The sequence below is a fragment of the Patagioenas fasciata genome, chromosome 20, assembly GCF_037038585.1.
Source record: "Patagioenas fasciata isolate bPatFas1 chromosome 20, bPatFas1.hap1, whole genome shotgun sequence".
NCBI lineage: Eukaryota > Metazoa > Chordata > Aves > Columbiformes > Columbidae > Patagioenas > Patagioenas fasciata.
In genome coordinates this window covers 7,167,221-7,191,164 of record NC_092539.1, presented here as the reverse complement: position 1 = coordinate 7,191,164, position 23,944 = coordinate 7,167,221, and the positions used below count along the sequence as shown (strand labels likewise).

Sequence of the window (23,944 nt, the reverse complement as noted above, 5' to 3'; positions counted from 1 at the left end):
CATCTCAGATATCAGCCTCTGTTCATGTATTGTAAAAACAATTGACTCCAACTGCTGTGTTCAGTGACTCTCCAGCAGCAGCAGCACTGGGATCGTCAGTGGTTCCCACACTTTACAGGAGGCCTAGACAAGCTTGTGTTTAAGTGAATAGGTAAAGGGTCAGAAGAGTGCATATCAAACAACAGCTTTATTCTCTATTGAAATTTTAAAAAGGGAGAAAAGTAGGCAGGTTGCTCAAAGGAGAAAGATGGAATTAGTAAACACTTGCCTGGAAGAGATCACATCAAGCTTCCCTGCACAGAGAACATGTAGATCTCAAATTCCCCCTGCTGACAAAGGTTTTCCCACAGTCACATAAGAAAAAATGTGGGGAAACATGAGCTAGACAAAACCATCACAGTACATACATAACTAATTGGAAAAGTGTGCATTGAGATGTATTTAATGGTTTCCTGTCAAAAATGAGAGAACAACAAGTGTGGTTCCAGAGAGGTCCGTCCTGGGCTCACTTCTACTCAATATTTTCAGTAATTGCTTGGGTAATGGAAGAGAGAACTTGCTTATTAAATCTGCAGAAGACACTAAGAGCTACATATTTGAGAACAGGACTAGAAAGCAGAAATATTCTGGCAAATTGGAGTAATGGTCTGAAAAATATGGGACAATGCAGCAAGACAACTACAAAGTTTACTCTTCAGAAATAATAAACTTCATAATTACAGAATAAGGGGCTAAGTATCTATTCCTCAGGGAGGAGCTGAAGATTACAGACTATGAACCAAAAACGAGCCACTAACGTAGCAATGCAACAGCAGACACAGCGGGGTCTGTAAATAGGTGTTCTGCACAGGCATGGCCTCAAAGTTGCCCTAACACTTGACTCACAGTGAGTGAGATCCCACCTGGTGCAAACCCATTACAAACCAAGATGATGACAAAAATGACCAGAGGTTATGGCGAAGAGGGAATGATTTGCTTTCATGGAGGGACAAGGACAAGCAGCCACTGAACCTGCAGCAAGGTCAAGTCATTTGTTATCAGAGGGGCCATTTACTGCCCACCCCCCACAATGACATCAAAGAGCTGGGAGAAATTGTGGGGTGGATTCCTCAACAGCAAACATTAAAGACCATCTGATGAGCACTGCTCTTGCTCCCTAACAAGCATATGGTGTAGCTCAAGTCCTCATTTTCTCAGATCGCTCATAAACAATGGGCTACTTATCTCTCTCTCTCAAACTCAGTTCAGCCAACATGTTTTAGTGCCCAGTAAAATAAAGGTGTCAGCGCTACGACCAAACACACTGCAATTCTCACCCTAGTCCTCTGAGCAGTCGCAGGATCTCTGTTCTGACCTGCAATACTGCACATAAATGTTTCTCACCTGTAGTTTGCCGAATTCCATTCCTAGCCCACAAAGTAGTGGTAGCTAAAAATGCAACAAATCCTTCTCACTAACCCATTTCTCACCAGGGAGAACTTTTGTGGCTGTCAAAGGGCACAAAAGGAGTTCCCCGAACACTCCACTGCAAGGTGCTGCAGAAATTCCATAGCTATGTTTCTTCTTTCACCACAATGTATCCAAGGAATCAAGAGACAGTTAAACATTCAGAAGCATTTCTAGCCCTCCACAGTGGTGGATGTCAGCTGTCTTTTCTCCTCTTTTTTTGTTTTATAGCCCAACAAGAAACAGCACGATATCAGCAGCTGCAAACTGGAATGAAAACTGAGCAGCCATCGAGCAAAACCACTGATCTCTGCACGGGAAAGATGTGTTGGGTTAAGGAAAATCACTTCTACCAGAGAGCATCATGAATCAGTCTGCCATGAAACACAACCTGAGAGAAAGCAGAGAAAAGCAACCGAGCAGGACGTCAAGTCTCAGCACAGAAGACACAATACAGTGAGAAACTCCAGATCCCAAGGCATAAGCAAAGGTAGGTCAGTGTTACCACAACAGTTCACTACATTGAAGCTGTTTGGGGTGTTAAGCAAAAACAAAGTGAAGTCTCCATGCACTCAGTAAGACAGATTTACTGAACTGAGGAAAAAAAAACCCACCATGTTAATGGCTTTTCCTGCAATTCCTCCTCCAGTGGAAATATCTTAACCCCACATGCATGTATGAACATCATTCTCTAACAAGATCTGTAGAACACTTTGGTAACCCTAAGATTTAAATCAAGCTTACTGAGCTAATGAAATAACTTACTGCAACAGTAAAAAACAAAACAAAACCCCAAACTGCTTCCTTTCTCCCTCACCTCATCTACTGTACTGCTTATATTTGTGTGTTCGTGCCCCAAAAATGGCATTAGGACTGGAAGCGTGACAACTCTCTGTGCTGAGCATGGCTGCACCTTTGCAAACAGAGCACTCGGACCAACCGCCAGCAGCTGCCCATGGACTGACAGAGTGGGCTCAAGACGCTGCCCAGCACAGAATCCACAGAAAACCACAGTGATAAACGGATACTGACCCTACCTGAAGAACAGCCTGGTCCTTAGGTCAGGTTTAGTCATACTCCCCACTCCATTAGGAGAACTCCTATTAAGTCTGGTTTAAATGAAGAGAAAGTCCTGTAACATTCATGGATGCTTCCTCCCAAGACAGAGGCACAGCAGTTGAAAAGACTTGTAATAAGTTACTTCTGGTGTTCTTGATTTATATTTTTCTTTGAGAGTTACAAGAACTGACAGAGGGAGGATTTGTACCATATGTTGTTTCGGTCACAGACACCTAGTCTTTGGATTTTTCTTGAAACTTCGCAGATTTCCACACTGTCCTTAACAATATTGACATTTACTGCCAGACTGAGCTTTGTATAGTTTGGCCTGCATGAAAGCAGGCATAAGCTAGAGAGCTGCACTTCAGATGCCCTGTTTTTTCGGTGGAGGGCAAGGAAGCCTAGAAAACAGGCTTGGTGACCTCATGGTTCTCCCCTCTCCTGGCTCATACAAATATTGAGTCTAAAGAAACCAAAACACTTCTACAGCAAATGTTTAAGAGCCTGATTTCAACAAAAACTATCTGGGAGAGGAAAACAACCATAAAACCCAGCAATAAGACATGGCAGAACACAACGGAGTTTGAAGTTCGCATGCTTTTAACTTCTGCCATAGCCTCTGAAGACAAGTGGGTATTTATCACACGAAAGACAAAACACACGCGTACAGTGGTTAGTCAGGATGCTGTCAGGCACTTAGTCACTTGCTCAAATAAGCCTTGATATTTTCCCCCCACAGAAACAACATTTAATATTTATAAAAGCAAAAATAGGCCCAGCAAGATCAAATCATCAAGAAATTTAATACGCTTTCATTGCAGTGCTTCACCTGTCACAGACTGCACAGACACCACACCTTGCAAATACAGGCAGACTCAAGCTCCCTGCTGCAGCGGGGAAGGGAGAACAAGGCAGAGATTATGGTACCCTGCCAAGTGCCCACGGGGAACAAAACTGCTGGTGAATCAGATGAGAAAAACGCAAACAAGGCTCAGGGAAGAACCCACAAGGCACAACAATGGAAACTCCCAGGGCAAAGAGCAAAATGCCTCAGAGGAAAGGCTCACCAGGAATTCTGCTCCTTGAGTCTCTAGTAATGACTATTTCGCTACAGCAAGATATACATCACTTAATTACTCATTAAACTTTCTCCAATTTGTTTCTGGCAGATTCTCCTAAATTTAGCAGCTTCTCCAATTTACCGAAATCACAAAATATGAAAGGTGCCATACTATTAGCCCTAAAAAACCCAAGTGAAAAACCATCATGCATGTAATGCAAAGCTGAAACTCATTTTAACAAGCAAAAGGAAAAAAAAGCTCATTTCTGTGCAACCACAAATCCTGCCACATCTTCCAGTTCTGACTATGCCTTCCAAACTGAAACAGTTTCTTACATAAACCATTTAAACACCTTTAAGTGATTTAAGGTCACTGCCCGCTAGTTGGATTCTGCTTGTAACAATGACAGATTTTACGGGCCCAGAGGAAAAATAACTAAGTACTTGGAAAGATCTGACTATAGGTATTTCTGAGAAATTAAAACTCCTTGCATGACATTTCAGGCTGGATTCTACCTCAAACCTCCTTGTAGCAACTCCCCAATAAGATCCATTTCTTTCTGAGCTGTGAGGGCAAATACATTGACTCTTTCTGCCCCTGCAATAAAAATTGGAGTTTTGATTTGTTTCACCCAAGATCAGATAAAGGAGACTTGCTAAACTGGAAATAAACTCCCAGGAACAGGCTTCTAAGCCCGTACATGAACTGCAATTATGCATGAAATGTATAACTACGGAACAGATTAGGTTAGCTTGGCTCCTACCGAGGCAACAGTCTACAGCAATTACAGCTGTATTCAACACTTCCAGCATGCTGGATTTCTTGAGGCAGTTTGCAATAGATTCAGAAATGCCACGCGTTTTCTAAGTCCTCATAAAACTGCTGCAAAGAAAATAACAGGGACTCAGGTTGAGCTCCACTTCATAGTTTCTCCAGACTACCTCAGGTCCTACTGCATTTGTGGTGCCTCCTGCTTTAACAGTAAGGAATAGAAGAGTATTGGTAGAAATCCACCTCCTCAGCTCAGTGTTACTTAAGATAGATTTCTGCAAAGCTACAGACTGAACTTCAAGGCAGAAGTGACCTTACACCATCCCCATTTACATTCTGTAGATTGGTAGTTCATTTTTGTTATTACTTTGGTTGTGGGGTCATTGTTTTGTTTTTTAAGTATGAAGCATTAACGACAATCTGTAAGGCTCATTTGTGTTCGGCAACACAGATTAAACACAGAAGCGTTTTTAGTTGATATTTCACAGGGCAGAAAGATGCCTGTGAAAAGCTTTACCAGCCTGTTCCATACTAGTGCAATATCCAGCTCAGGGGCTCCTGTGCATATCACACATCTCTAGTAGTTTAACACACACCAAACAGACACCTCGTGTAAACACGTGGGCAGATCTTAATCTTTTTCAAAGAGGATTTAGAGAGATTAGGGTAAGTTGTTTTTAAACAGTTTTCTCAAATCAGTGAAGAGGTAAAAAACAGAAAGGAGAGGTTCTTACACAGCTTCCATCTCCAAATCATCCTCATCGTCTTGAGAAAGCTGTAGATAAGGGTTGTCTGACGCTGGACGGAACTTGTACCCGGTGAGGACGAAGAACACGAGCGTGGCCATCTCATCCAGCAGCTGCGAGTGCAAACACAAGGTTGAAGTTCAGTCCTGGGATCCTTCATGGTTGTGAAACATTTCTCCTTATTCATAAGGTTCAGGATTTAATGGCCAAGACCCCTGTGCCACAGCAGAAATAACAAAGCAGTTCCTGTCCTGCCATCATCAATTCCAGGCTAAAGGCTGTCAAGCCCTTTGTTCTTTCAGCTTTCCCTGTCAGTTTAAACACAGTTACAGTTCCAGCCATCACTCCAGTGCTTTTAAATAACTACAAGATGTGGCTTTTAAACGAGGGAAAAAAAAAAAAATCATCCCTTCGTTGTTTGGTATTTTCAATAGTTAATGTATTCCAAAGACTCCCTGTGCAGTTACTTGGATTATATGTTAAGAAACCAAGTATTTAAAAGTCACTAGGCAAATAAAGCCTGTAGATGGAAAAGCAAAAGCCTATTTCACTGGCTCCCTGGGGCTTCAATTACACAGGGCAAACCTGATGGTTTATTTTTTCCTCCTTTGTATATTCTTGATTAATTTCCTTCAGACATTTTTAAACTGAAAGAGCAAAATCAATAATGCAATTACTTTCAGACATCTCATGTATAATCCAGCAGCCTTGCTGGACAAACATAAAGCTAAAAATATATTCCTGCCACCTTAGACATATTGGTGATAAAAATAAAGAGGAGACATTGCGCTTTGAGGTTATCTACTACAACATAAGGAACAACTTATGGATTTTTTGGGGGGTGCATTCATATTTAAAGAATATTAAAAAAATTAAAACACAACAAGGAATGGATGTATTTTCTTTTGCTGCCAAATACCTGGTACAACCATTTCCACTGGAATGGAACAGCAATCTTTATGAGAATTGCAATGATCCGTGTGAAGTAAATGTAACACACAATCTGGGAAGGAAAAGAAGAAAGAAGTGAGAACAACAGCATCATCCTTATGGAACCTTTTTTCCAGAGAAATAGCTCAAGCAATTCCCAGACAACTCATTATGTCAGATTAGTCGTCTTATGCTCCTTGATAAACACAGAAGATATAGGCTGAGGGCTCTACTGCTTGTTGAACATCCAAATGACTCAAGCTATTGCTAACATATTTAAGTTACAGCAGGAAAATGCTTCAAGTATTAGGATTTTGTAGAACTTGAAAAACCAGGATTGTAATTTATTACTCTTAAGAATCTGAAATAAGGCTGTTGAAAATCATTAAGAAGCCTCTCTTGGGAGGTGTGCTCATGGCTCCCACTAACTTAATCACAAACTGCGCACATGCATCTCAAGGCACCATTTGGTCCCAAGTTTAATTTTTAGCAAGATTACAGCATGTTATTAAAGCCCATCAGTTCAACTGGCAGCTCAAGCTGTCTCCAGAGGAAATTAGTAAGTGTTACAAATAGCTGGAACCCATTTAAAGATAGACAGAAGGACGCAACCACTAGGAAAAGGAGGGAAGCTGCTTTGAGGATTGTAACCCAGTTGACCAAGATGTCAAAGCACAGCACGGTCACAGACCTAGGAAGATCTTCACTACATCCACCAGCCCTAGTAGCTTCTACCAAGTAATCCAAAGGCCTTGAACAGCTTTTAAGTGCTCTGTATGCATTTGTACGAGTTTTTTTACTTACCATCACATAGTAATGTCTGAAAAGCTTCAGCTTTGCTAGGTTAATGGCAGCTATCAAGAGAAGACAGAAGTCCATCAGAAAATTAGTTAAAATGAGAGTTTCTTTTGATGCTTGTCTATAAGGTAGGCATATAGTCAAAACTAGGACTTGGGTATTCCCAGATTAGCAGGTTTGTCCTTCAGCCCGTTGGGTGCTCTGAGTGCCAGTCTGACTCGTCTACAGCTCAGTAGACAATTCAATGACACCACCTTTACACTCAATTTTATATGCACACACTCTGCCCTATAGAACCTTCCTCTAATGCTTATCTGTATACAGCCAACTACATACTGTCACCTCCTGCCAGAAGGGCCACACACCACTTGGCATTGTCTCCTAGAAAATTCATGTCCTTTCCAGAGTTCTTCCTGACCTGCTCTGTGCCTTCAGCTGACCTGAGCGACTTGAATGCAATCACAGCTCTGGGAATCTCTGCATCTTATTGAACTGCATCAGGAGTATTTTAACATCTATGCAGTATCCTCTGTCACTTGTAGCTCAGTCGTAACTTACAAGCAAAATGTTAAGTCACAGTAAATAGTTCTCATGGCAAATGTGTTTCAGTCACAAACTGTAGGCCAAGGTCCTGGGCTAACGTGCATTTATTGGACAGATTCCATCAGCTCCTGAGGAACACAGCAGATACTCACGTGAACGAGCAGAGGTCAATAACAGATGGAATAGCTGTCAACTGGGGTTTGAGAGTCAGGTTTTACAGGTGCAGCAGGATTACAAATACAGACTCCTGGTGCTTTTGTGACAACAGGAGAGGCAAAGAGTCCAAGGTATGTTGACAGCATACAGCGGTGCAACTTAGAGCCATTAACACAAGCTGGCCAGTTAGAAAAGTACTGCTACGCGTATGCCCTCCAAGCCCTTCTTACAGTTTTTGATCAGAGACAGAAATGCAACACATTGTACTTAAGTTCACCTGTGCTCCCCTACAGAAATCATCCACTGCAAAAAGCAGATAATATAAAAGGCTGCATGTGTTTATGTAAGATTTTCTAGGTTCACAACAGTGCAGAATAGGAGGCCTAATAGCTAAAAAACCAAAAGCTTTGCTTCCTGAGACAAAAACCAAAGGTTTCCTTATGGAAAGGTGTCAAACGCACCACTCAAACTGTTTTAGGTTCTCACTACATAGGCTACAATAGAAGACAGAAAACATTCTTTTATAAACCTGCTTTGTATGATCTAGAAATCAAGAGGTACATTCCAAAACTCACCTTTAGTGTTCCAGAAGAACTGTTGAAAGCTGTGGACACCCCAAGACAGATACAAACCCTTCTTTAACAGACATACTGTAATAGCACTCGACTTACAACACAAGGCATAAACTGACACATAGATAAAATCAAGATGAAAGGCGTTTTGATTTAGTGCTGGCTGGTGGCTTCTACAGATTTCCAAATGGCGTGTTTAACCTCTGACAGAGCACAGGGCATGTCAGTAAGAGAACGCAGAGCCAGAGCTCAAGAGGAAAGAAGCAAACCTTATTTGTGAAGGAACACCAAGTTTGTTTCCAGGCAGCTGAAGCCTGTACTGTGCACCACTCATCTGAACACCCATCAGATGGGGCTGGCTCTGGGTGAGACCGTGCTCCTGGGGTAACCTGGCAGCACAGCATGTTGGAGGAACACCAGCTCTCAGTTTTGGGAGGATGTTCCCTTCATGAAACACTGAACATTGAATAGCATCTAATTCACAAGATAAGAGTTCTGGACTCTGGCAAGCAGTGCCCAAGTTCTAGACTCAGATCTGTGGAGTACCAGCAGTGAGGCACAGAGCACTTCACTAGGCAGATGGCAAGGCCTGGAACCACTAGAACAAGACTAAATCCTTGATAGCTAAATCAGCCCTGAGACATCAGTTTAAGCTACTTCTGCCTCATTTCTGTCCCTCACAAAAGCTAGTTTCCCACATTTAAATAGCAAAAAGTTAGAGTTTTTCATGGGTCTAGTGCTTTATCAGACAACCTAATGTTAAAAGCTTTTAAGACAGTTTGAGAAAGATTAAACCATGTAAATATGCAGGACAGACTCACTGAATCACGAAGCAAAGAAGCAATATTGTCCTATTTAAGAGGAGCTACATTAAGTGTGACCATGAGGATCTTGTGATTAACCACATACCGCACAGAAGGCTATTTTGAATTCAACGCATTCGTCTTCAAGAGCTGCCACCAACTGGTGCAATGACAGGCCACGAGCATTGCCAGGCTGTGTGGTGAAGGGAACACCAACTCAACAGCTGCGATTCAAACTGCCAGTTCATCAACACTTTGCAGTCAACAACTGAGTGAGCTGGGGAGTCATTGCTGTTGGATCCACACAGCACACAGGAGGAGAGTGAAGCCAAAAATCCGGCTGCCAGCTGAAGTGTCACAAAGCCACCTCTCCCAAGTGGCAGAGCCCAGCTCAAGATCTCACCTACTCATCGTGATAGTCAATACCAAAGAGCCGTAGGTTGGTATATCCAGATATCTAGAATGGCTGAGCATGGGAAAGAAAGACAACCACCACCAAGTAGAAACACTGAAGGGCCACCTCTGGTAGCTGGCTTGCTTATTTGTCACAGCTAGGTGCTCTCCTCTAGCTGCCTCAGCTTCAGGAATACTGCCCTCCACTATCAGATACTGAAGTGCATATTAACGCACGTCTACAAAATCCTGCCAGTCTTTTTTAAACAGCTCAAAGTTACAGCACACACTGTTCTGGAGAAAGTCTAAAATCATCATCGCTTGGCATCAGCAGCCTGTGAATTGCTTTTTCACAGGCCAAATGTGCTCCAAGCAGTAACGCTTGAGCCTTGCTATGCTGGACACTTAAAGACTTTGATTCAGCTCAGCCTGGCAGTCCAGACACTGACAGCAACACTTGCTAGGAGAAAGGCCAAGCCAGCAGCTGTCACTTACAACTTGAATCACTCGCAGCCTCAACCTGTAAAGCTGTGATAACACAGCAGCAATCACAGCATGCAGCAAAGGTTGGGTAAATTTATGTTTCGAGTATGATAGACATTCTCCAAGGAGAAGAACTGCAGAGAAGGTAAAAAAACCAGACTTTCTACCAAAGGTTTTTCAAATGAATTCATACTTGTGTTCCACCTCTTTTATAAAGTAATTAAAAAGATAAGAGCCATCCTCCAATAAAGGTTTATAACATTTATACCTTGGTTTCCTCTCTATCACCATTTACTTGCACAGCTTGTGCCTGCAATAGCCTGATCTGCATCAATCAAAACGGGGCATGCTGCAGAATTTTGATAATCAATCTCTTACAGATTGCCCCTGTGCTAATTTCAAGTGCTGAGACAGCCTATAAAATGGGAAAAAAAAAAAGAAGTCAGACCATCCACTGTAGCCTCGCACACCATTAGACAACAGCTTTTTGCTGAATAAATCTGACCTTTTCAGAATATGTATGCAATAACAATCAGAGGACTGCAGCCGAGGCACAGGGAGCTCAAGTCCAGCTAATGCAGTACGCAAGGGCAAACCATAATGCATCTTGAGTGAATGTGCTAAAGTACATCTAAGAATATTTCTCCAATGCTTTGCATGCTATACTATCTCTGGTGCATTTGAGATGCAATCTGTGTCATTCCAAAACAGTAAATGGAATTTTTCTATTCCCACTTCTGCCCCCAAGAATGGAGGCAACGTGTAGGTCTAGACCTCAAAAAGCAAGTCCAGGAGTAACTCTATGGAGTACTGGCCCTATCATCTCTACAGCACTCTGCTTAAAAGCATTCCTGTTCCAGAAAGAGGAGGTCAAGGAAACAGATACAGCGATTCTCAGTGTCACGCATGAGAAGGCGGCACAGACCAGTTAATCTTGAATATTTGGAAACACATCAGACATTTGGCACAAAAGTTCCCCAGCAGGGCCAGAAAATATCCAAAGTACAGGAGAAGTAATATATCTCCAACATGTAACTGCGACACCACTCCTGGATAGCTATCTAGGGTGGCTACAAGTGGTGCATTGAAACATAAACCTATTTCATTTCTCAACTTGCATTTCTCAGCTCTGCAGTGCTACCCATGGAGGCCTCAACACAAATCCCTAAGCTTTGTCTCCAGGTTTAAGATACCTAGAGCACATTTACCCCATGCCACCCCTCCTCCTCACTGGGTCACTGTGGGGCTGTTTCAGTGTGGGTCTGCATGAAGCCACTGCCTTCAGTGTGGCAGGACCAGGCTCTCTGTTCACAGCATTTTCACGGCACAGAAGCAGGAAGACACTGAACACAGGGAATGTCAGCCAGGAGCTACACACTGCAATGTATTTCCCGTAATTCTACTGCAAACTATGACACGCTGCAGTGCTTCAGGGAAATAGCCAAGCGGTCGTGATCAGACTGTGCCGAGTTTCACGTCTCATCACACCCATAGAGGCACAAGCAGAACAAGAACTGCAGTGGTGTTTCCAGCTCTCTGTCCCTCCCTCAAACAACAGAGGACATGATACACAAGAGTGGGTTATGACACTTCAGAGGTCCAGTGATCAGGAACTTTGAGTTTCAAACAAAAATAAGCAAGTTCAGTACAATGTCCTCCCTCCCTTCCTTTTCTCATAGAATCATTTTGGTTGGAATTGACCCTCAAGACCATACAGTCCAACTATTAACCTAACACTGTCACCTAACCATGTTCTTAAGAACCTCTTCTAAGTGTCTTATAAACACTTCTCATGATGCCTGTAAACAAGGTAGTTGAGCAGCTTTCCAGCCCAAAAATATTCTAGCTCAGCTTGCAAGACTGATTTCCTTAAACCTGCAAGCAAGACATTTGTAACAGAGATCTGGAAATGGACAGAGCGCACGCTGCCATCTGAAAGAACAGCGACAGCCCAGAGAGCTGCAGCAAGGCACTTGCTTAAGTCTGAAGGTGGTAACTTTAAAAGGGGAAAAAAAAGCTCCTAAAAATGGGATGTTTACACCCACTGCTGTGCAAGATAAGAAGCCCATGTATGTCAGATATTTTGCTTTAAAGACCACCTTTGAGGGGGGGAAAAAAGCAAACAACCAGGTAGCTCAAACTTGGCTGCATCCCTGTGCTGTGCCTACTGTTCACTAGCAACCCACAGCATCTGTGAGTCTAAGGGCTCCCTGGGTAATTATGGCTTTAGACCCATTCCTCTAGCTTTCCCACTTTAGAAAGTCATCTTAAAAAAGAATGACATTTGAATGACTATTAGCTAGTGACTCCAGCCTTTTTCACAAACGCACATTTCTAAAACAAAGGCCTGTGGCAATTGTGACTAACACACTAAAAGCCCAGTCATCTGACCAGGCTTCTGCTTCATTTCTAGTCCAGTCACACCACAGTCATGGCTGTTCTTGACCCAAGGGATTGCTGTCTAATAAACAGGTTGTGAAGTAGCTGGAAGAGGACGAGACAGAGTCAGGAAACACCACCGGGATACTGAGCTGTGAAGTCCTGGAGTCGTTTTAGGAGACAAAAGGAAACAAAAAAATAACCTTGCCAGCAAGGAGGTCACCGGACAACTCAGCACCACGAAAAACAGTTATTGAATTTATAGTATAAAATTCCCCAAGACACCCTACAAGTTAATGAAATCTGTGTGAGAGAACAGGGAAAGCAGCCTTTGCTTGCTAGGATATATTGTCTGGTATTACTGCAACAGGCAGTCCAGCTAGAACTGTCTGTGCAAGATTCAGTCACTAACCACAGGACAGGCAGCAGTGAAACTGCATGAGAGGATCCAGCAGTTTTTACCACTTCAGGAAAATACTATTTTCAACTGTGGAAAAAAACAAAAACAAACCAAATCACAAAAAACCCCACAACGCACCACCACACTGGTGATTTCAGAGCTCACACTGGTCCTATTTTTCTCATGAGAGGCTAAGAAACTGAGCAGTACCTCTGCAGGACTGGGTCTCCAAGGGAAGCCTACAGAGTTAAGAACATGTGGTTCTAGTCAAGACTATTAATAGATAAGCCCACCAAATGATTTAATGATTTTACCTTGTTACAGTACAACCAAATCACTTTTGCTTTTCTCAATCAGACACATTAGCAACATGACATCACTTGGTAATGTTCTGCTTCTGGCATCATGTTGCCATTCACGTGCTCCCCATGGGTTCCTATCAACAGCCTCTATGTAAACACTTTGCCCACGTTGTGTTTCACAAGCGAGTCCCAGCACCGTGCCTGTGCTGGCCACAATTTGGTGCCTATGTTTTGCCTGGATTTTTCTCTTCCTTAGCTTCTTTATCAGTGCACCATAATGCAGTTGCTAAGTCCCTCTCAACACACAATTACTGAACTTGCAGGATCCGTACAAAGTGTGGTAATAGCAGTAGGTGACCCACGAGCAACATGAATGACAATGAGCACCATTACCTGTGCAGAACAAAACAAACAGAAGACTACACACAGTCCTCAGGGGCCACTGTGCATATCACCAACCAGCTATCAAGACACAACCAGCTCTTCTCAGATCACCATTTTCTTGTACCTCCATTATACACCACAACACATCCTTCAGAACTGCTTGGTTTTCTTTGATCTGGATTCCACCCATCACAACAAACACGGGCAGGTGCACAGTCACAGACTCTGCTGAACATCTTGATGTTGGTTGGTCACCTTCTATTCTCCTTCACTCAGTATGTTCTGAAGTTAAGCAAACTCCATAGCACCATCTTGTGATAAGAATCATCAAGTGCAAAGTAGACATGGGGTGATCACCTGAGACCTCACAGATGCAGAGGGTTTGTTTCTCAGTTATGAGTAGAAGCTGCCAAGTACTCAGATTCAGAATATTCACAGGCTCCACAGCCAACCAGCAATTCTCTCCTTGTCCCAGGAAAACTGACCTGCACTTGCAGCCACACATGGTGGCTTCAGCTAAGAATCAGGTCTTACATATGTTCAAAAGGAGACTCTTAAAGGAATGTCTACACTTCAGCAGGCTTTGTAAGAGCATAAACACTTCAGAACATATGCTCAGTGGACACGGTAAAACAAATTCATTAGTGAATGTCACTGAACCTACGTGAACAAACCAATGAGAAATCCACCAACAACACTCATGTTCCATTATCAAGACTAACCTCTTCTACATTGGTTTCTATTAGAAATTAATATTTTCGCCTTTAGGTTTGGGGTGAGGTTTTTTTGTGTGTGTGTGTGTATGGTAGTTGGTTTTCTGAACAACTTTGAATCTCGAGAAAAAAGCTGAGCTTACCTTAATTATTGTTTCAGTTTAACAGATGGCAAGAAAAGACCTAATCTGCAGTCTGTGCAGAGCCGAGTTCAGTGCCCAGCCTCACACTTCACCTACCAGCCTACACACAATCTGAGATGTGTCTCAGGGGGAAGCCAGGAAAAGGCCGGAAGAAATAGCCAGACCTAGAAGACTGTCTCCGGAAAGAAGAGACAAGAGTTAAAGGATAAGACTGGGACGAAAGGATATTGCCAACAAAGGACCTTCTACAAATAAAGCTTTCAAGAAGTCTGCCGTCAAATTACAGAACACTGAAATGGCTGCTGGCTTCCGAGGAAGCCAGTGCTGTGCTCCCTGGCTTGGATCTGCAGCCAACTGAGGAACTAATTCAGAAGAAGCAAGTGGATAAGGCAGGAAAGGCACACGCTATAGAAGCTGCATTTGGGCTGGATTTCCATCCATCATCTCATTTTCACTGCTATGTTAAACATAACACGGCTTTACACAAGCAAACCTTTAAGCCACTGTACAAACACAGACAAGTCAAGACCTGTGTTACACCAAATGCCAATGTATGTTTTGTTTCATAATGAGGTTTGCTTCCCTCTATTCTGGCAGGAACAGATTTCTGCAGAAATTGAAATAACGGGGTCTATTTTGACCAGCAATTCTGGAACTCATTTCTAGTTGTTTCTGAACACTTGAGTCAGAAGAAATAAGGCAAATCTGTCAAGATGATTTGCTCCATGTGACATTTGGCTCGAGCACAGAGCTGTGCAAGTACCAGAGAATAAGTCCCATGTAGGAGTCGTGATAGCAAAGCAACACATGAAAAAGGTAATTTCCCAAAAGTTGTTCCCACTAAGCTACTGAGGGAGAGCAGCAGTGTGACAATACCATAGTGCAGATCTAAAGTTTTGGTTTACATATTTTAATTCAGCATCATGTGTTTGAAATTCTGGCATTATCTTATGGCATGCAGCATAAAACAACAAAATAACATATTACTTGCCTTTCCCATCTGTTGCTGAAGCCTCCTGTAAATGTCTTATTGACCTGAAAAATAAAAATAAGACGAGTAGATTAGCTCTAATTTTTGCACTCTCCTCTCACTGCAGCCCTCTAGAACTCTAACAAGTTTTTTAGCTCCTTATGGCTGCGCTATGCTTGTAATTAACTGTGCTTAGTGTGCTTGGCACTGCATATTTTTCACCCCGATCTCCCTGGCTCAGGCAGTTACTTCAAGTATCTGTATCTCCTTGTGATTAAGAAAGCCGATTGCTAAAGCCTCCTTCAGCCTACAGAAAGCTTTGTGGGAGGAAGGGAGCAGAGTGCAAAACTGGAGCATTTTCCAGAATAATGTTTTCCACTCATACAATTAAGCTGAGCTACTATTCAGAGTACTGCCAAGCATTTGGCATCTTACTGCTCTTTTAAGCTCTTTTCGTTTAAATAGTTGATTACAGCTTACATGACTACATAGGCAAGTTATGTAAGAGAAAATACCCTGCAGGAATGTAAATTCAAGGGCCAAGCCTTAGTCACCTCGCTCCCATGAGTCATCCCACCAGCTGCAGTGACACCATCCAGATGAAAAAGGGGCAGGATTTTATGCCCTGGGCTTCACTGCCCATGGTACATGACAATGCAGGAGATTCCAGCACTAAGTAGTAAGAGCTGTAACTGTAAAAGTCACCTTTATCACAAGAAATCAGTCTCTTGAAAGTTATTATTCCTGCAGTTTTATTTGCTGCACCCAAACACCCCATAACCTCTGAAGAGCTGCGGTGTTTTGACAGGGGTAGGGGAAGGGACAAGTGGGTGATGCGCATTTCTTGGAAGGCACTTCCCAGCCTTGGCAGAAGGCCACTAAGGCACAGAGGACAAGTGGGGAGGTAAGGACAGCTGCAAGCCACCCTCACCAGCCACGCTGAAGCTCACTCCCATCTACTGAGCAACACATACATGTTTCTTTACACACACACATATATATGCATTAAGAAACAGTTCTCTGAAACACGAGTTACACATTCTAAAGTCATGACTTATTTAGTAGACAGACATTCACTCTGTTTCAGGAAAAAAATACTGGGGATGCTGGAGAAAAACAAGAATATTCTGTGTTTACTAACCAAAGAGCCAGAAGCTTCTTCATATCACACTCCAAATCCAGCTGTTTATCCAATTAAGACCAAAATGAATTTAGAAGGCAAATGTTCTAACTGGCACGAAGCAACAAGAGTGTTTATCTGAATTATCTATGTTTTGGTTGAGTTTTATATAACCAACATTATTCCTTGCCAAGTAGAGTGGAAGGAAGGGCAGGGAAATGCTCCCTTTGGGATTATTTCTTCTAAACAGTCAAATAAAACAGCAGCTACTCTGCTTGAAGGCAGCACTGATCTTAGACAGCACTGTTGGTTTAGAATTTAGCAGCCTCATTTCCAACCTCAGCCAGTAAAGCAAAAGCCCAATTTCTCAATGTAACAATCAGCACTTCTGCTAAATGTCAAGTTTCAAAATCACCCATAGCCTGCACTGTGCTGGCCACATGTAAATCAACACCCACTTCACCTTATCCCTACATTAATACTCCCAAAACAAGTATCTTCCACAACACAAGATTGAAGTATTAGGACTGATATTGTTTAAAAAAAGGTAACAGAAGACTTGACCCCCAAAGGAGTGACATTTCCTTGCTCTGGCAGTACCTTTAGCTCTAACCAACATTCAATATCCCTCAGCTCAAAAACAGCTCAAGCCACCAGGGCTCAGAAACCACCCAACACACACTGCAACTCACCATACCACTGGAAATAGAATGGCTCCACAACACAGCAAGTCTACCAGGAAAAGGATTTCTTTCCACAGTCCATATTCAGTTGTCCCCTCTTCTGTTGACTCTATAATGATGTATGCCACATTCGCCAGTACCTACAGAACAAAACATGCTTCATGGTTTCAGCAGCTTTCCAAAGAGACACTAGACTTGGGCTGCCAATTCAGCAAAAGCTGCCCCACAGTTGCAGAAAGAGCCCATTCAGTAACATCAACAATTCTTCTGCAGTTCTGTGTCAAGAGAGTCACATGTTCTGCAGCATCTTCACAGGATTTACAGAAATAAACCTGATTGGAACATATTTCCGCTGACATTCAGAAAGTACTCGTTACATACTGTGCAAAACCTACTGTAACAGACAGAAAACGAGCAAAATCTATTTATTAAATACAGAAGCAGGACTGTAGGTATGCACATAGAGCAAACAGTTTAAACACATCATTCTAAATAAAGCAAACAATTCAAGCTGATCACTGACTAGGTTTTGTACTCCATACCTGAGCTAAGAGCCTCACACACTAATTATATACTTCTGGTTTTGCAGCTGGGTAAGGGATTTAATCTGGAAAGGCAGAAAAGCTGTTCTGTCTACAAACAGAAATGCTGCCCTCCTGTTTACATCAGTTCCTGGAGTAGTAAACAAGCACTGATAACTCTGAGCACACTGGGAAAGTTTTCCTCAGACCCAACAGACCTGGAAGTCTCAGTTTTCTCCTTTCTTTATTATTAAGTCCATTCAGCAAGCATTTCAGAAGCAACAACCTCCACTTAATTTCACTGCTTTGTAGTTCAGTGCTCTTTCACAGCCCAAGTTTTGCCACAGCATGAATACAGCTACCTTACAGCTAGTTATTCATTTGCTGACACTATCTGATCCACCATCTCATACTCAATATAGGGAGAAAAAAATGGGGAAAATTAAAGAAGCAACTTCTGGCCCAAGAAATTCCAGCTCAACTTAAATTGTAACCAATATGCTTATACAAGTTGCAGCTATGCAGTATTTTGCAAAAGATTCACAGCCTTTTACAGTTTCCACAGGCAGCTCTCCCACAAGATCTCAAGTACTGACGCCGCTCGGTCCTCACCTGAAGTGGGATGACAATCATGAAAATTTTTTTGTCTTTATCTGACAGGATGTGTTTAATGAAAGCCCAGCCTGTGCCAATAAGGGCAATAGTGATGAACAGAAGAGCACCTTTCAGTCTGAAAGAGAAACAGATATAGCAGTGAGAGGCTTTATTTTATCACACTTCCTCCTCTGCCCAGTTCTCTCGTACAGTAGTAAAGCCACAAACCCAAACACATGTCTTGCTATTCATAATTTTGGCAAGTGCTTATCCTGCCACAGTGAAGCAGATGTACTTGCTTACAACTGTGTATCACATAGTAATATTACACTTTATTCACAACTGTCAATATGTGCAATCTTTTCCTGGGGGAGTCATCCATTCACCATTGTGAACAGGAGAAAACACTGGCAGCTGTACCCTCTTACCATTCACACAAAGAGCAAATTAGATACTTGAATATTAGTATGAACAAAGAAAAGCATTTCTCCTCCTTTGACTCCTCCACCCACATAAGTACCAATTCTCTGCAGCTGCCCTCTCTAAGTAGAGCTTTCCCCTTCACACTGGGCTGATTGTTGTCTTGTCATTCAGACCGTAGTATCAAAGAATCAGCAATTTTCCAGTTTGCTCAGGAGGGAAGAGGGCAGCCCCACAGAGGATTTGGTTTCATTGTTTGAATCTATCACAATCAATCTTCTGATATACGTACAGGTGAGTGATGTAATAAACAACAGCCCAGCCTTCAATAGGAAATCCCTGAGAGGAGATGTAGTGATAGTCAATCTGGAAGCATAAAATAAGGTACATTACTTTACAAGCTGCTCAGCAGCATCCCACCCATGTCTATAAAACAGGTCTGCTTGGCACACCACAGCAAGTTTCATTTTCCAACAGTGCATACAAACTCAGCTCTGTTACATCGTCAAAAATACTCCCAAAGTGTTCTAGTTTTGTTTAGCAACAACAAGGTCATCTCTATTTCCTGTATTTCCTAAATGTTAGTGAATGTATCTAATACAATCTATAACATTCCCACACAGCTAGTCACGGTCTACCTTGACTTGAGTAAGGCATTTGACACAGTCTCCCACAGCATCCTCACAGTTAAACTGAGGGAGTGGGGTCTGCATGACCGGGTAGTGAGGTGGACTGCGAACTGGCTGAAGGGAAGAAGCCAGAGAGTCGTGGTCAATGGGGTGGAGTCCAGTTGAGGCCTTGATGTAGTGCAGTGCCTCAGGGGTCAGTACTGGGGCCCATATTATACAATATATTCATCAATGATTTGGACGAGGGAATAGAGTGCACTATCAGCAAGTTTGCTGATGACACAAACACACGAGGCCAGCCTCAGATGGACAAAACATTAGAATTCACGGAACTCATTCAATCCTCACATATGGTTTATTACTTCAGGCCATGATTTCAATTGTACTGAAAGTCAGAATTTGCTGATGAACACTGAATCACTCTCAAACAGCTGCAGTTCAGTTCCTGTGCTTCAATACAAAAGGGATATCTTCCTCCCTCCCATTCTCCCCCACCCCAAAGCAGATTTCTCTAACAACCTGCCCTGGATTCTGTGTTTCTACTTCCTAACAAAAACTTAAGGTAGACACATAATACATACCGCATGGAAGACTAAGGACAGAGATTTTGTGAAAGGGAGAGCTGCCATTAGCCAGTGAATCTTAAAGACATCGTTACTGAGAAGACAAAAAAAACCATCAATTAAAAACCAGCAGTAAAAATTTCAGAATTTCTTAACCTAAGACTTGATAACTGTAGAACAGTCTGCAACAATGATACTGACAGATATAGCTGTTTTCAACTATAAATATATGTATTAGGCATACAATATTGAGCCAGATTTGGAGTTTTAAGTGACTAAATCTGACTGTGAATTGGGCATTGTAAAAGGAGGAATTAAAAATAAAAATCAAGCAAGGTAAGTCCATACTTTTGCTGACCCCAAACCAGCCTGCTCACCTGCGTTTACGAAGTATGTGGATCCACGCAGTCCCAGACAGGAAGAAGAAGATAGCCATGGAAATGTAAAGTTTTGGCAGAGGGATCTCACCCGCTGAGAGGTAGCTTTCAGGGTTCTTCTCCGTAATTTCTATCTAAATATTACAGGTGTGTTATGTGTACAGTCAAAAAAAACCTGTATTTGTTAAAGCACTGACTTAATTACAGTTCACAATCAAATTTGCCCATTTTAAAAGTAGCTTTTCTGAAGTGGTGACTACTATGAGACTCCTAAAGAGAAAAATAAAAGCTGCTCTTCATACTCAACAATCTCAACATTTTGCAAGATTACACCCACAACAATGATTTCCCTGAAAAGCAGAAACAGGACAGAGGTTGCTTCCCACGCTTCAGTCGCACAGTGTGATTCAGAAAGGCAAAGTAATCTTTCCAAAGAATAGCTGTTCTATATATCAAACTTCAGAGTTTGCCCATATTTGATTCAGAAACAGCATCTACAGCCTTGCATAAACAAGCAGGTTTTTTGCATAGTCCCAATTTTAAGTGTGGAGAGAGTCATACACAGCTGAAAAAACTCTACATGATTTTCGAGCACAGTAAAACATGAACAGCTGTTTTAGCTCCCATCTCATTACAGCATCTAGTCACAACTGTGTAGACTGAACCCAGCCCACACGCAGACTTCAGATTTTCAGACACTTCTTCAAAACTAGTATTTTATTTCTCCTGAATGTCATTGCTTCCTTCAGAAATGCCACTACAGAGATGAAACACGCAACTCTGATTCACTTCCCACCCCATATATACACTCGTACACTGCATGCTTGGCATATAAGAATGGAAAGCTACACACTTCAGTCTAAGTGAATGGGTGAGTTGTATTTTAGAAGCTGTACTCACATCAAGACTAAATAGCTGCTGATCATTAGCCGGTCCTTTATCAGCAACGCATTTATGGAAATACAGGCTGTAGAGACCTTCTTGGTTATCAGAGCTGATGTTAAAAAAGAACTGAAAAGAAGGAATAGGAAAGTCAGCATTCTTCTCATTCACAACAGGGTTGCCCTGGTAAGAAGCCATCTCCACTGAGGCATGAAAATAGTCACTTAGGGTCAGCTGGTTCCTTTCAGCAAGTACACTGTTCTGAGGATACCAGCGTAGCCGTGAGTTTCAACAGAATTCCAGATGCAAAATCATTGCACCCATCTATGATAATGCACTCTGGTAATCTGAGACCTTTAGGTATCAGTGTTTAACTTAGTTCGCTGCAGAGAAAAGATATAAGAAGTGTCGTGTATTTAACACAGTTAAGTGCTTGCGCTAAAGCATAAGTAGCTATTCTGTTCCTCCCCCAATTATAAAAATTGGGACAGCTATGGAAATGAGATTTGTGTCACATAACAGAATTTAAAGTGTGTTTGTCATAAGTGAACCAGTGTGCTGAAACAAAGCATTCATCTGGCTTCACAGAGAATATCTTCCCCTTAAGTGAGTCAGTCAGGTTACAGCTATTTGTTGTTAGAATTCTGTATGCATTAGTTGCATCACTGTAAACTTCAATATGCTGAGGCTCACAACTAAGATACTTTAGAAGAACTGCATCATACCAGAGACAGCTTAAAACAGCTCCTACGCCTTATGAAGTGAGAGATTTTCAGCACTTAATGAGTGTACTCAAAAACTTACTGAGTGATCAGAGAGGCATCTATACCAGAGACATGGGGATTACAGCAGGGAGCAGCAGACTTTTCATAAAATAGTACAGCAAAGGAACTGCCTGCACATAAAGACCAGACACGGACAGACATCCTACCTGAAATGAAAATGTTCCTTTGTCATTGCGAATAGGATGTTCTTGTTCTATTATGTTCTGGGAAAAGAAAAGATACTTTAGATTTTTTTTTAAAGCAGGTAACTACCACATTTGGCTACATCATCCAGACAACCAAAACCGCATTCTGTATATTCACAGTGGAAGCTGAGAGCAACAGAAGCTAATACTCTCTACTTTCTGTCCATGCTTATATTGGAATATTCCCCCAGGTTCTTTCCGAAAGAGAACAGCAGATAGTTTCTTACCTGTGAGGATGTTGTACTTCGTTTGGACTTCGCATCTAGAGATAAAAGTATTAATTGTACATTTAGAGTGTTTGCACTTAGACATCCTCATAGACTACCACCTTTTGCACACTACCAATCCCCTCCTCAGATCTTCCTACACTTGTCTGCGTGGCAGTTTCCTAGATAATCATTAACAGGGATTTCTTCCCAGTCCCTCCTTATTCTCCCAGGACTCTCGTTACAAGTAACATTAATTCCAAACACATCCTCAAATGCCAGGACAGGCTTATCTGCTATTACACACAGACAACATGCCAAACACACAGACGTGACCTGCCAAGTCAATATCTCTCTAATTTGGGAAACTAAAACTGACAGAAGACTTCCAGAGAGCAGCATGTCAAGCTCACACTTTCACTCCACTCCTGTAAGAAGCTTTTCAAACAAAGTCATCGCATTCTACCAGGAAGCAAAAGTTCAAAACTGATGCTTTGCTTTCAGCTCTTGCACCTCAGTGCAGTGTCAATGTGGATGCTACGCTCCTGAACATAGGAAAACACAAAACTAGAGCTGTCAGATCAATTATCTTCAGTGCCATACAGCTTCAGTTCTTGACTTGTTAGAACAACTACGCAAAATTCTCAACGATATCAAAGCTTGTGAACGTGACAGGCCAAGACAGACTCAGACTGCTTAGCAGTCTGATCTGAAGTCTAAACTCTTCCACGAAGAGATCACATGAACTGTAGCCTATGAGCTAATCCCATCAGAGCTGAGATTACAAAATGGTTTTGTCTGCTGGATTGGAAGCCAGACAAAGATCTGGGCCTCCATGAAAGGTTACTGGGATATTTACTTCTCCATCCCCATAGCTTCTAAGTGACAGACTAGATTTCAACTCTTCAGATACATACATACAAACACATACAAATGCTGGCTGGAAAGGACTGGTGAAGGTATTTAATCCAACTTCCAACAAGGAACTAGCAGTGAGAGCACATACAGGTCAGGTTTAGCAGGCTTACTTTTGCTGTCCGTATTTTGGTTGCTCTTTGCAGGAGTTTTACCAGAATCGCTGTTCTGTTTGGAAGTTTTTAGCGGCTTGGTATTTAAGGCAGTAACATTTTCATCAGACACAAATGAAATTTTAGGTAAAGAATCAGCTTCTGCAGAGAACCGTACTTTCACACTAAATAAGCAGAGAGAGAACAGCAAATTAGCATTAATAAAGAGGCTGTCATAGCCTACATATACCAAATAAAATCAACTTGTCTTGGCTTTTTTTGTAACCATAGAGAACAGGCAAGCACCAGATCTTAACTCACAGCAGCCCCGCATTGAACTGATCACTGTAGGGCAGTTTATATGTTCACATCAAATACAAGAACAGCTGAAGAAAAATAAGTTATTCAGTTTTGGTAACTGGAGTCTCATTAGACAAGTTTCCACACTGTTAGGTTCTCTCGCAAAAAAAGCAATGCAGCCTTGAAGGTACTTCCATAAAACAGATGATTCAAGACAAACAATAGAACAGCAAATTCAGTGCAAGAGCTGCAGAAGTGACCCAAGACTTCATGCTTTCAGCACAATTAAGGTACAATTCTTTGCCCAATGACGCCATATCTCTCCAACACACAGCAGGAATTCTTAGACCATTTTATACTGCAGGTTTTTTTTTGTTTCACTCTCACCTTGCCTCAACTTCCATATAACCCATTAAAAATAAATGACATGCACAGCAGTTTTCCAAGCCCTTACAGAAATTTCACAAGTGTTATGTTAGCTTCAACTACAGGAATAACTTTAAAACTCACACTGCAGTTGTGAGGTCCAGACGTAAGATTACAACCGAAACATCTTTCTCTGGTTCCTTATTCAAGATACAATAATCCACTTCTTCATCCTGGGAAGATAAGCAAAATAT

The 23,944-nt window shown here is 42.0% G+C and overlaps 1 protein-coding gene across 1 annotated transcript in view; it reads right to left on the bottom strand.

Annotated features, from left to right (window-relative positions):
* GPR107 (G protein-coupled receptor 107) overlaps positions 1 to 23,944 on the bottom strand; it is a 37,153-nt gene that overhangs the window by 6,988 nt on the left and 6,221 nt on the right. The window contains exons 4-17 of the mRNA XM_065853742.2: positions 23,835 to 23,923; positions 23,046 to 23,209; positions 22,039 to 22,073; positions 21,773 to 21,829; positions 20,860 to 20,970; positions 19,960 to 20,093; positions 19,601 to 19,676; positions 18,683 to 18,756; positions 17,989 to 18,106; positions 16,865 to 16,995; positions 15,074 to 15,117; positions 6,818 to 6,867; positions 6,003 to 6,086; positions 5,072 to 5,196 (exon numbers count right to left, since the gene is read on the bottom strand). Coding sequence (XP_065709814.1) covers positions 5,072 to 5,196; positions 6,003 to 6,086; positions 6,818 to 6,867; positions 15,074 to 15,117; positions 16,865 to 16,995; positions 17,989 to 18,106; positions 18,683 to 18,756; positions 19,601 to 19,676; positions 19,960 to 20,093; positions 20,860 to 20,970; positions 21,773 to 21,829; positions 22,039 to 22,073; positions 23,046 to 23,209; positions 23,835 to 23,923 — 1,292 coding nt within the window. The remainder of the gene's footprint in view (positions 1 to 5,071; positions 5,197 to 6,002; positions 6,087 to 6,817; positions 6,868 to 15,073; positions 15,118 to 16,864; positions 16,996 to 17,988; positions 18,107 to 18,682; positions 18,757 to 19,600; positions 19,677 to 19,959; positions 20,094 to 20,859; positions 20,971 to 21,772; positions 21,830 to 22,038; positions 22,074 to 23,045; positions 23,210 to 23,834; positions 23,924 to 23,944) is intronic.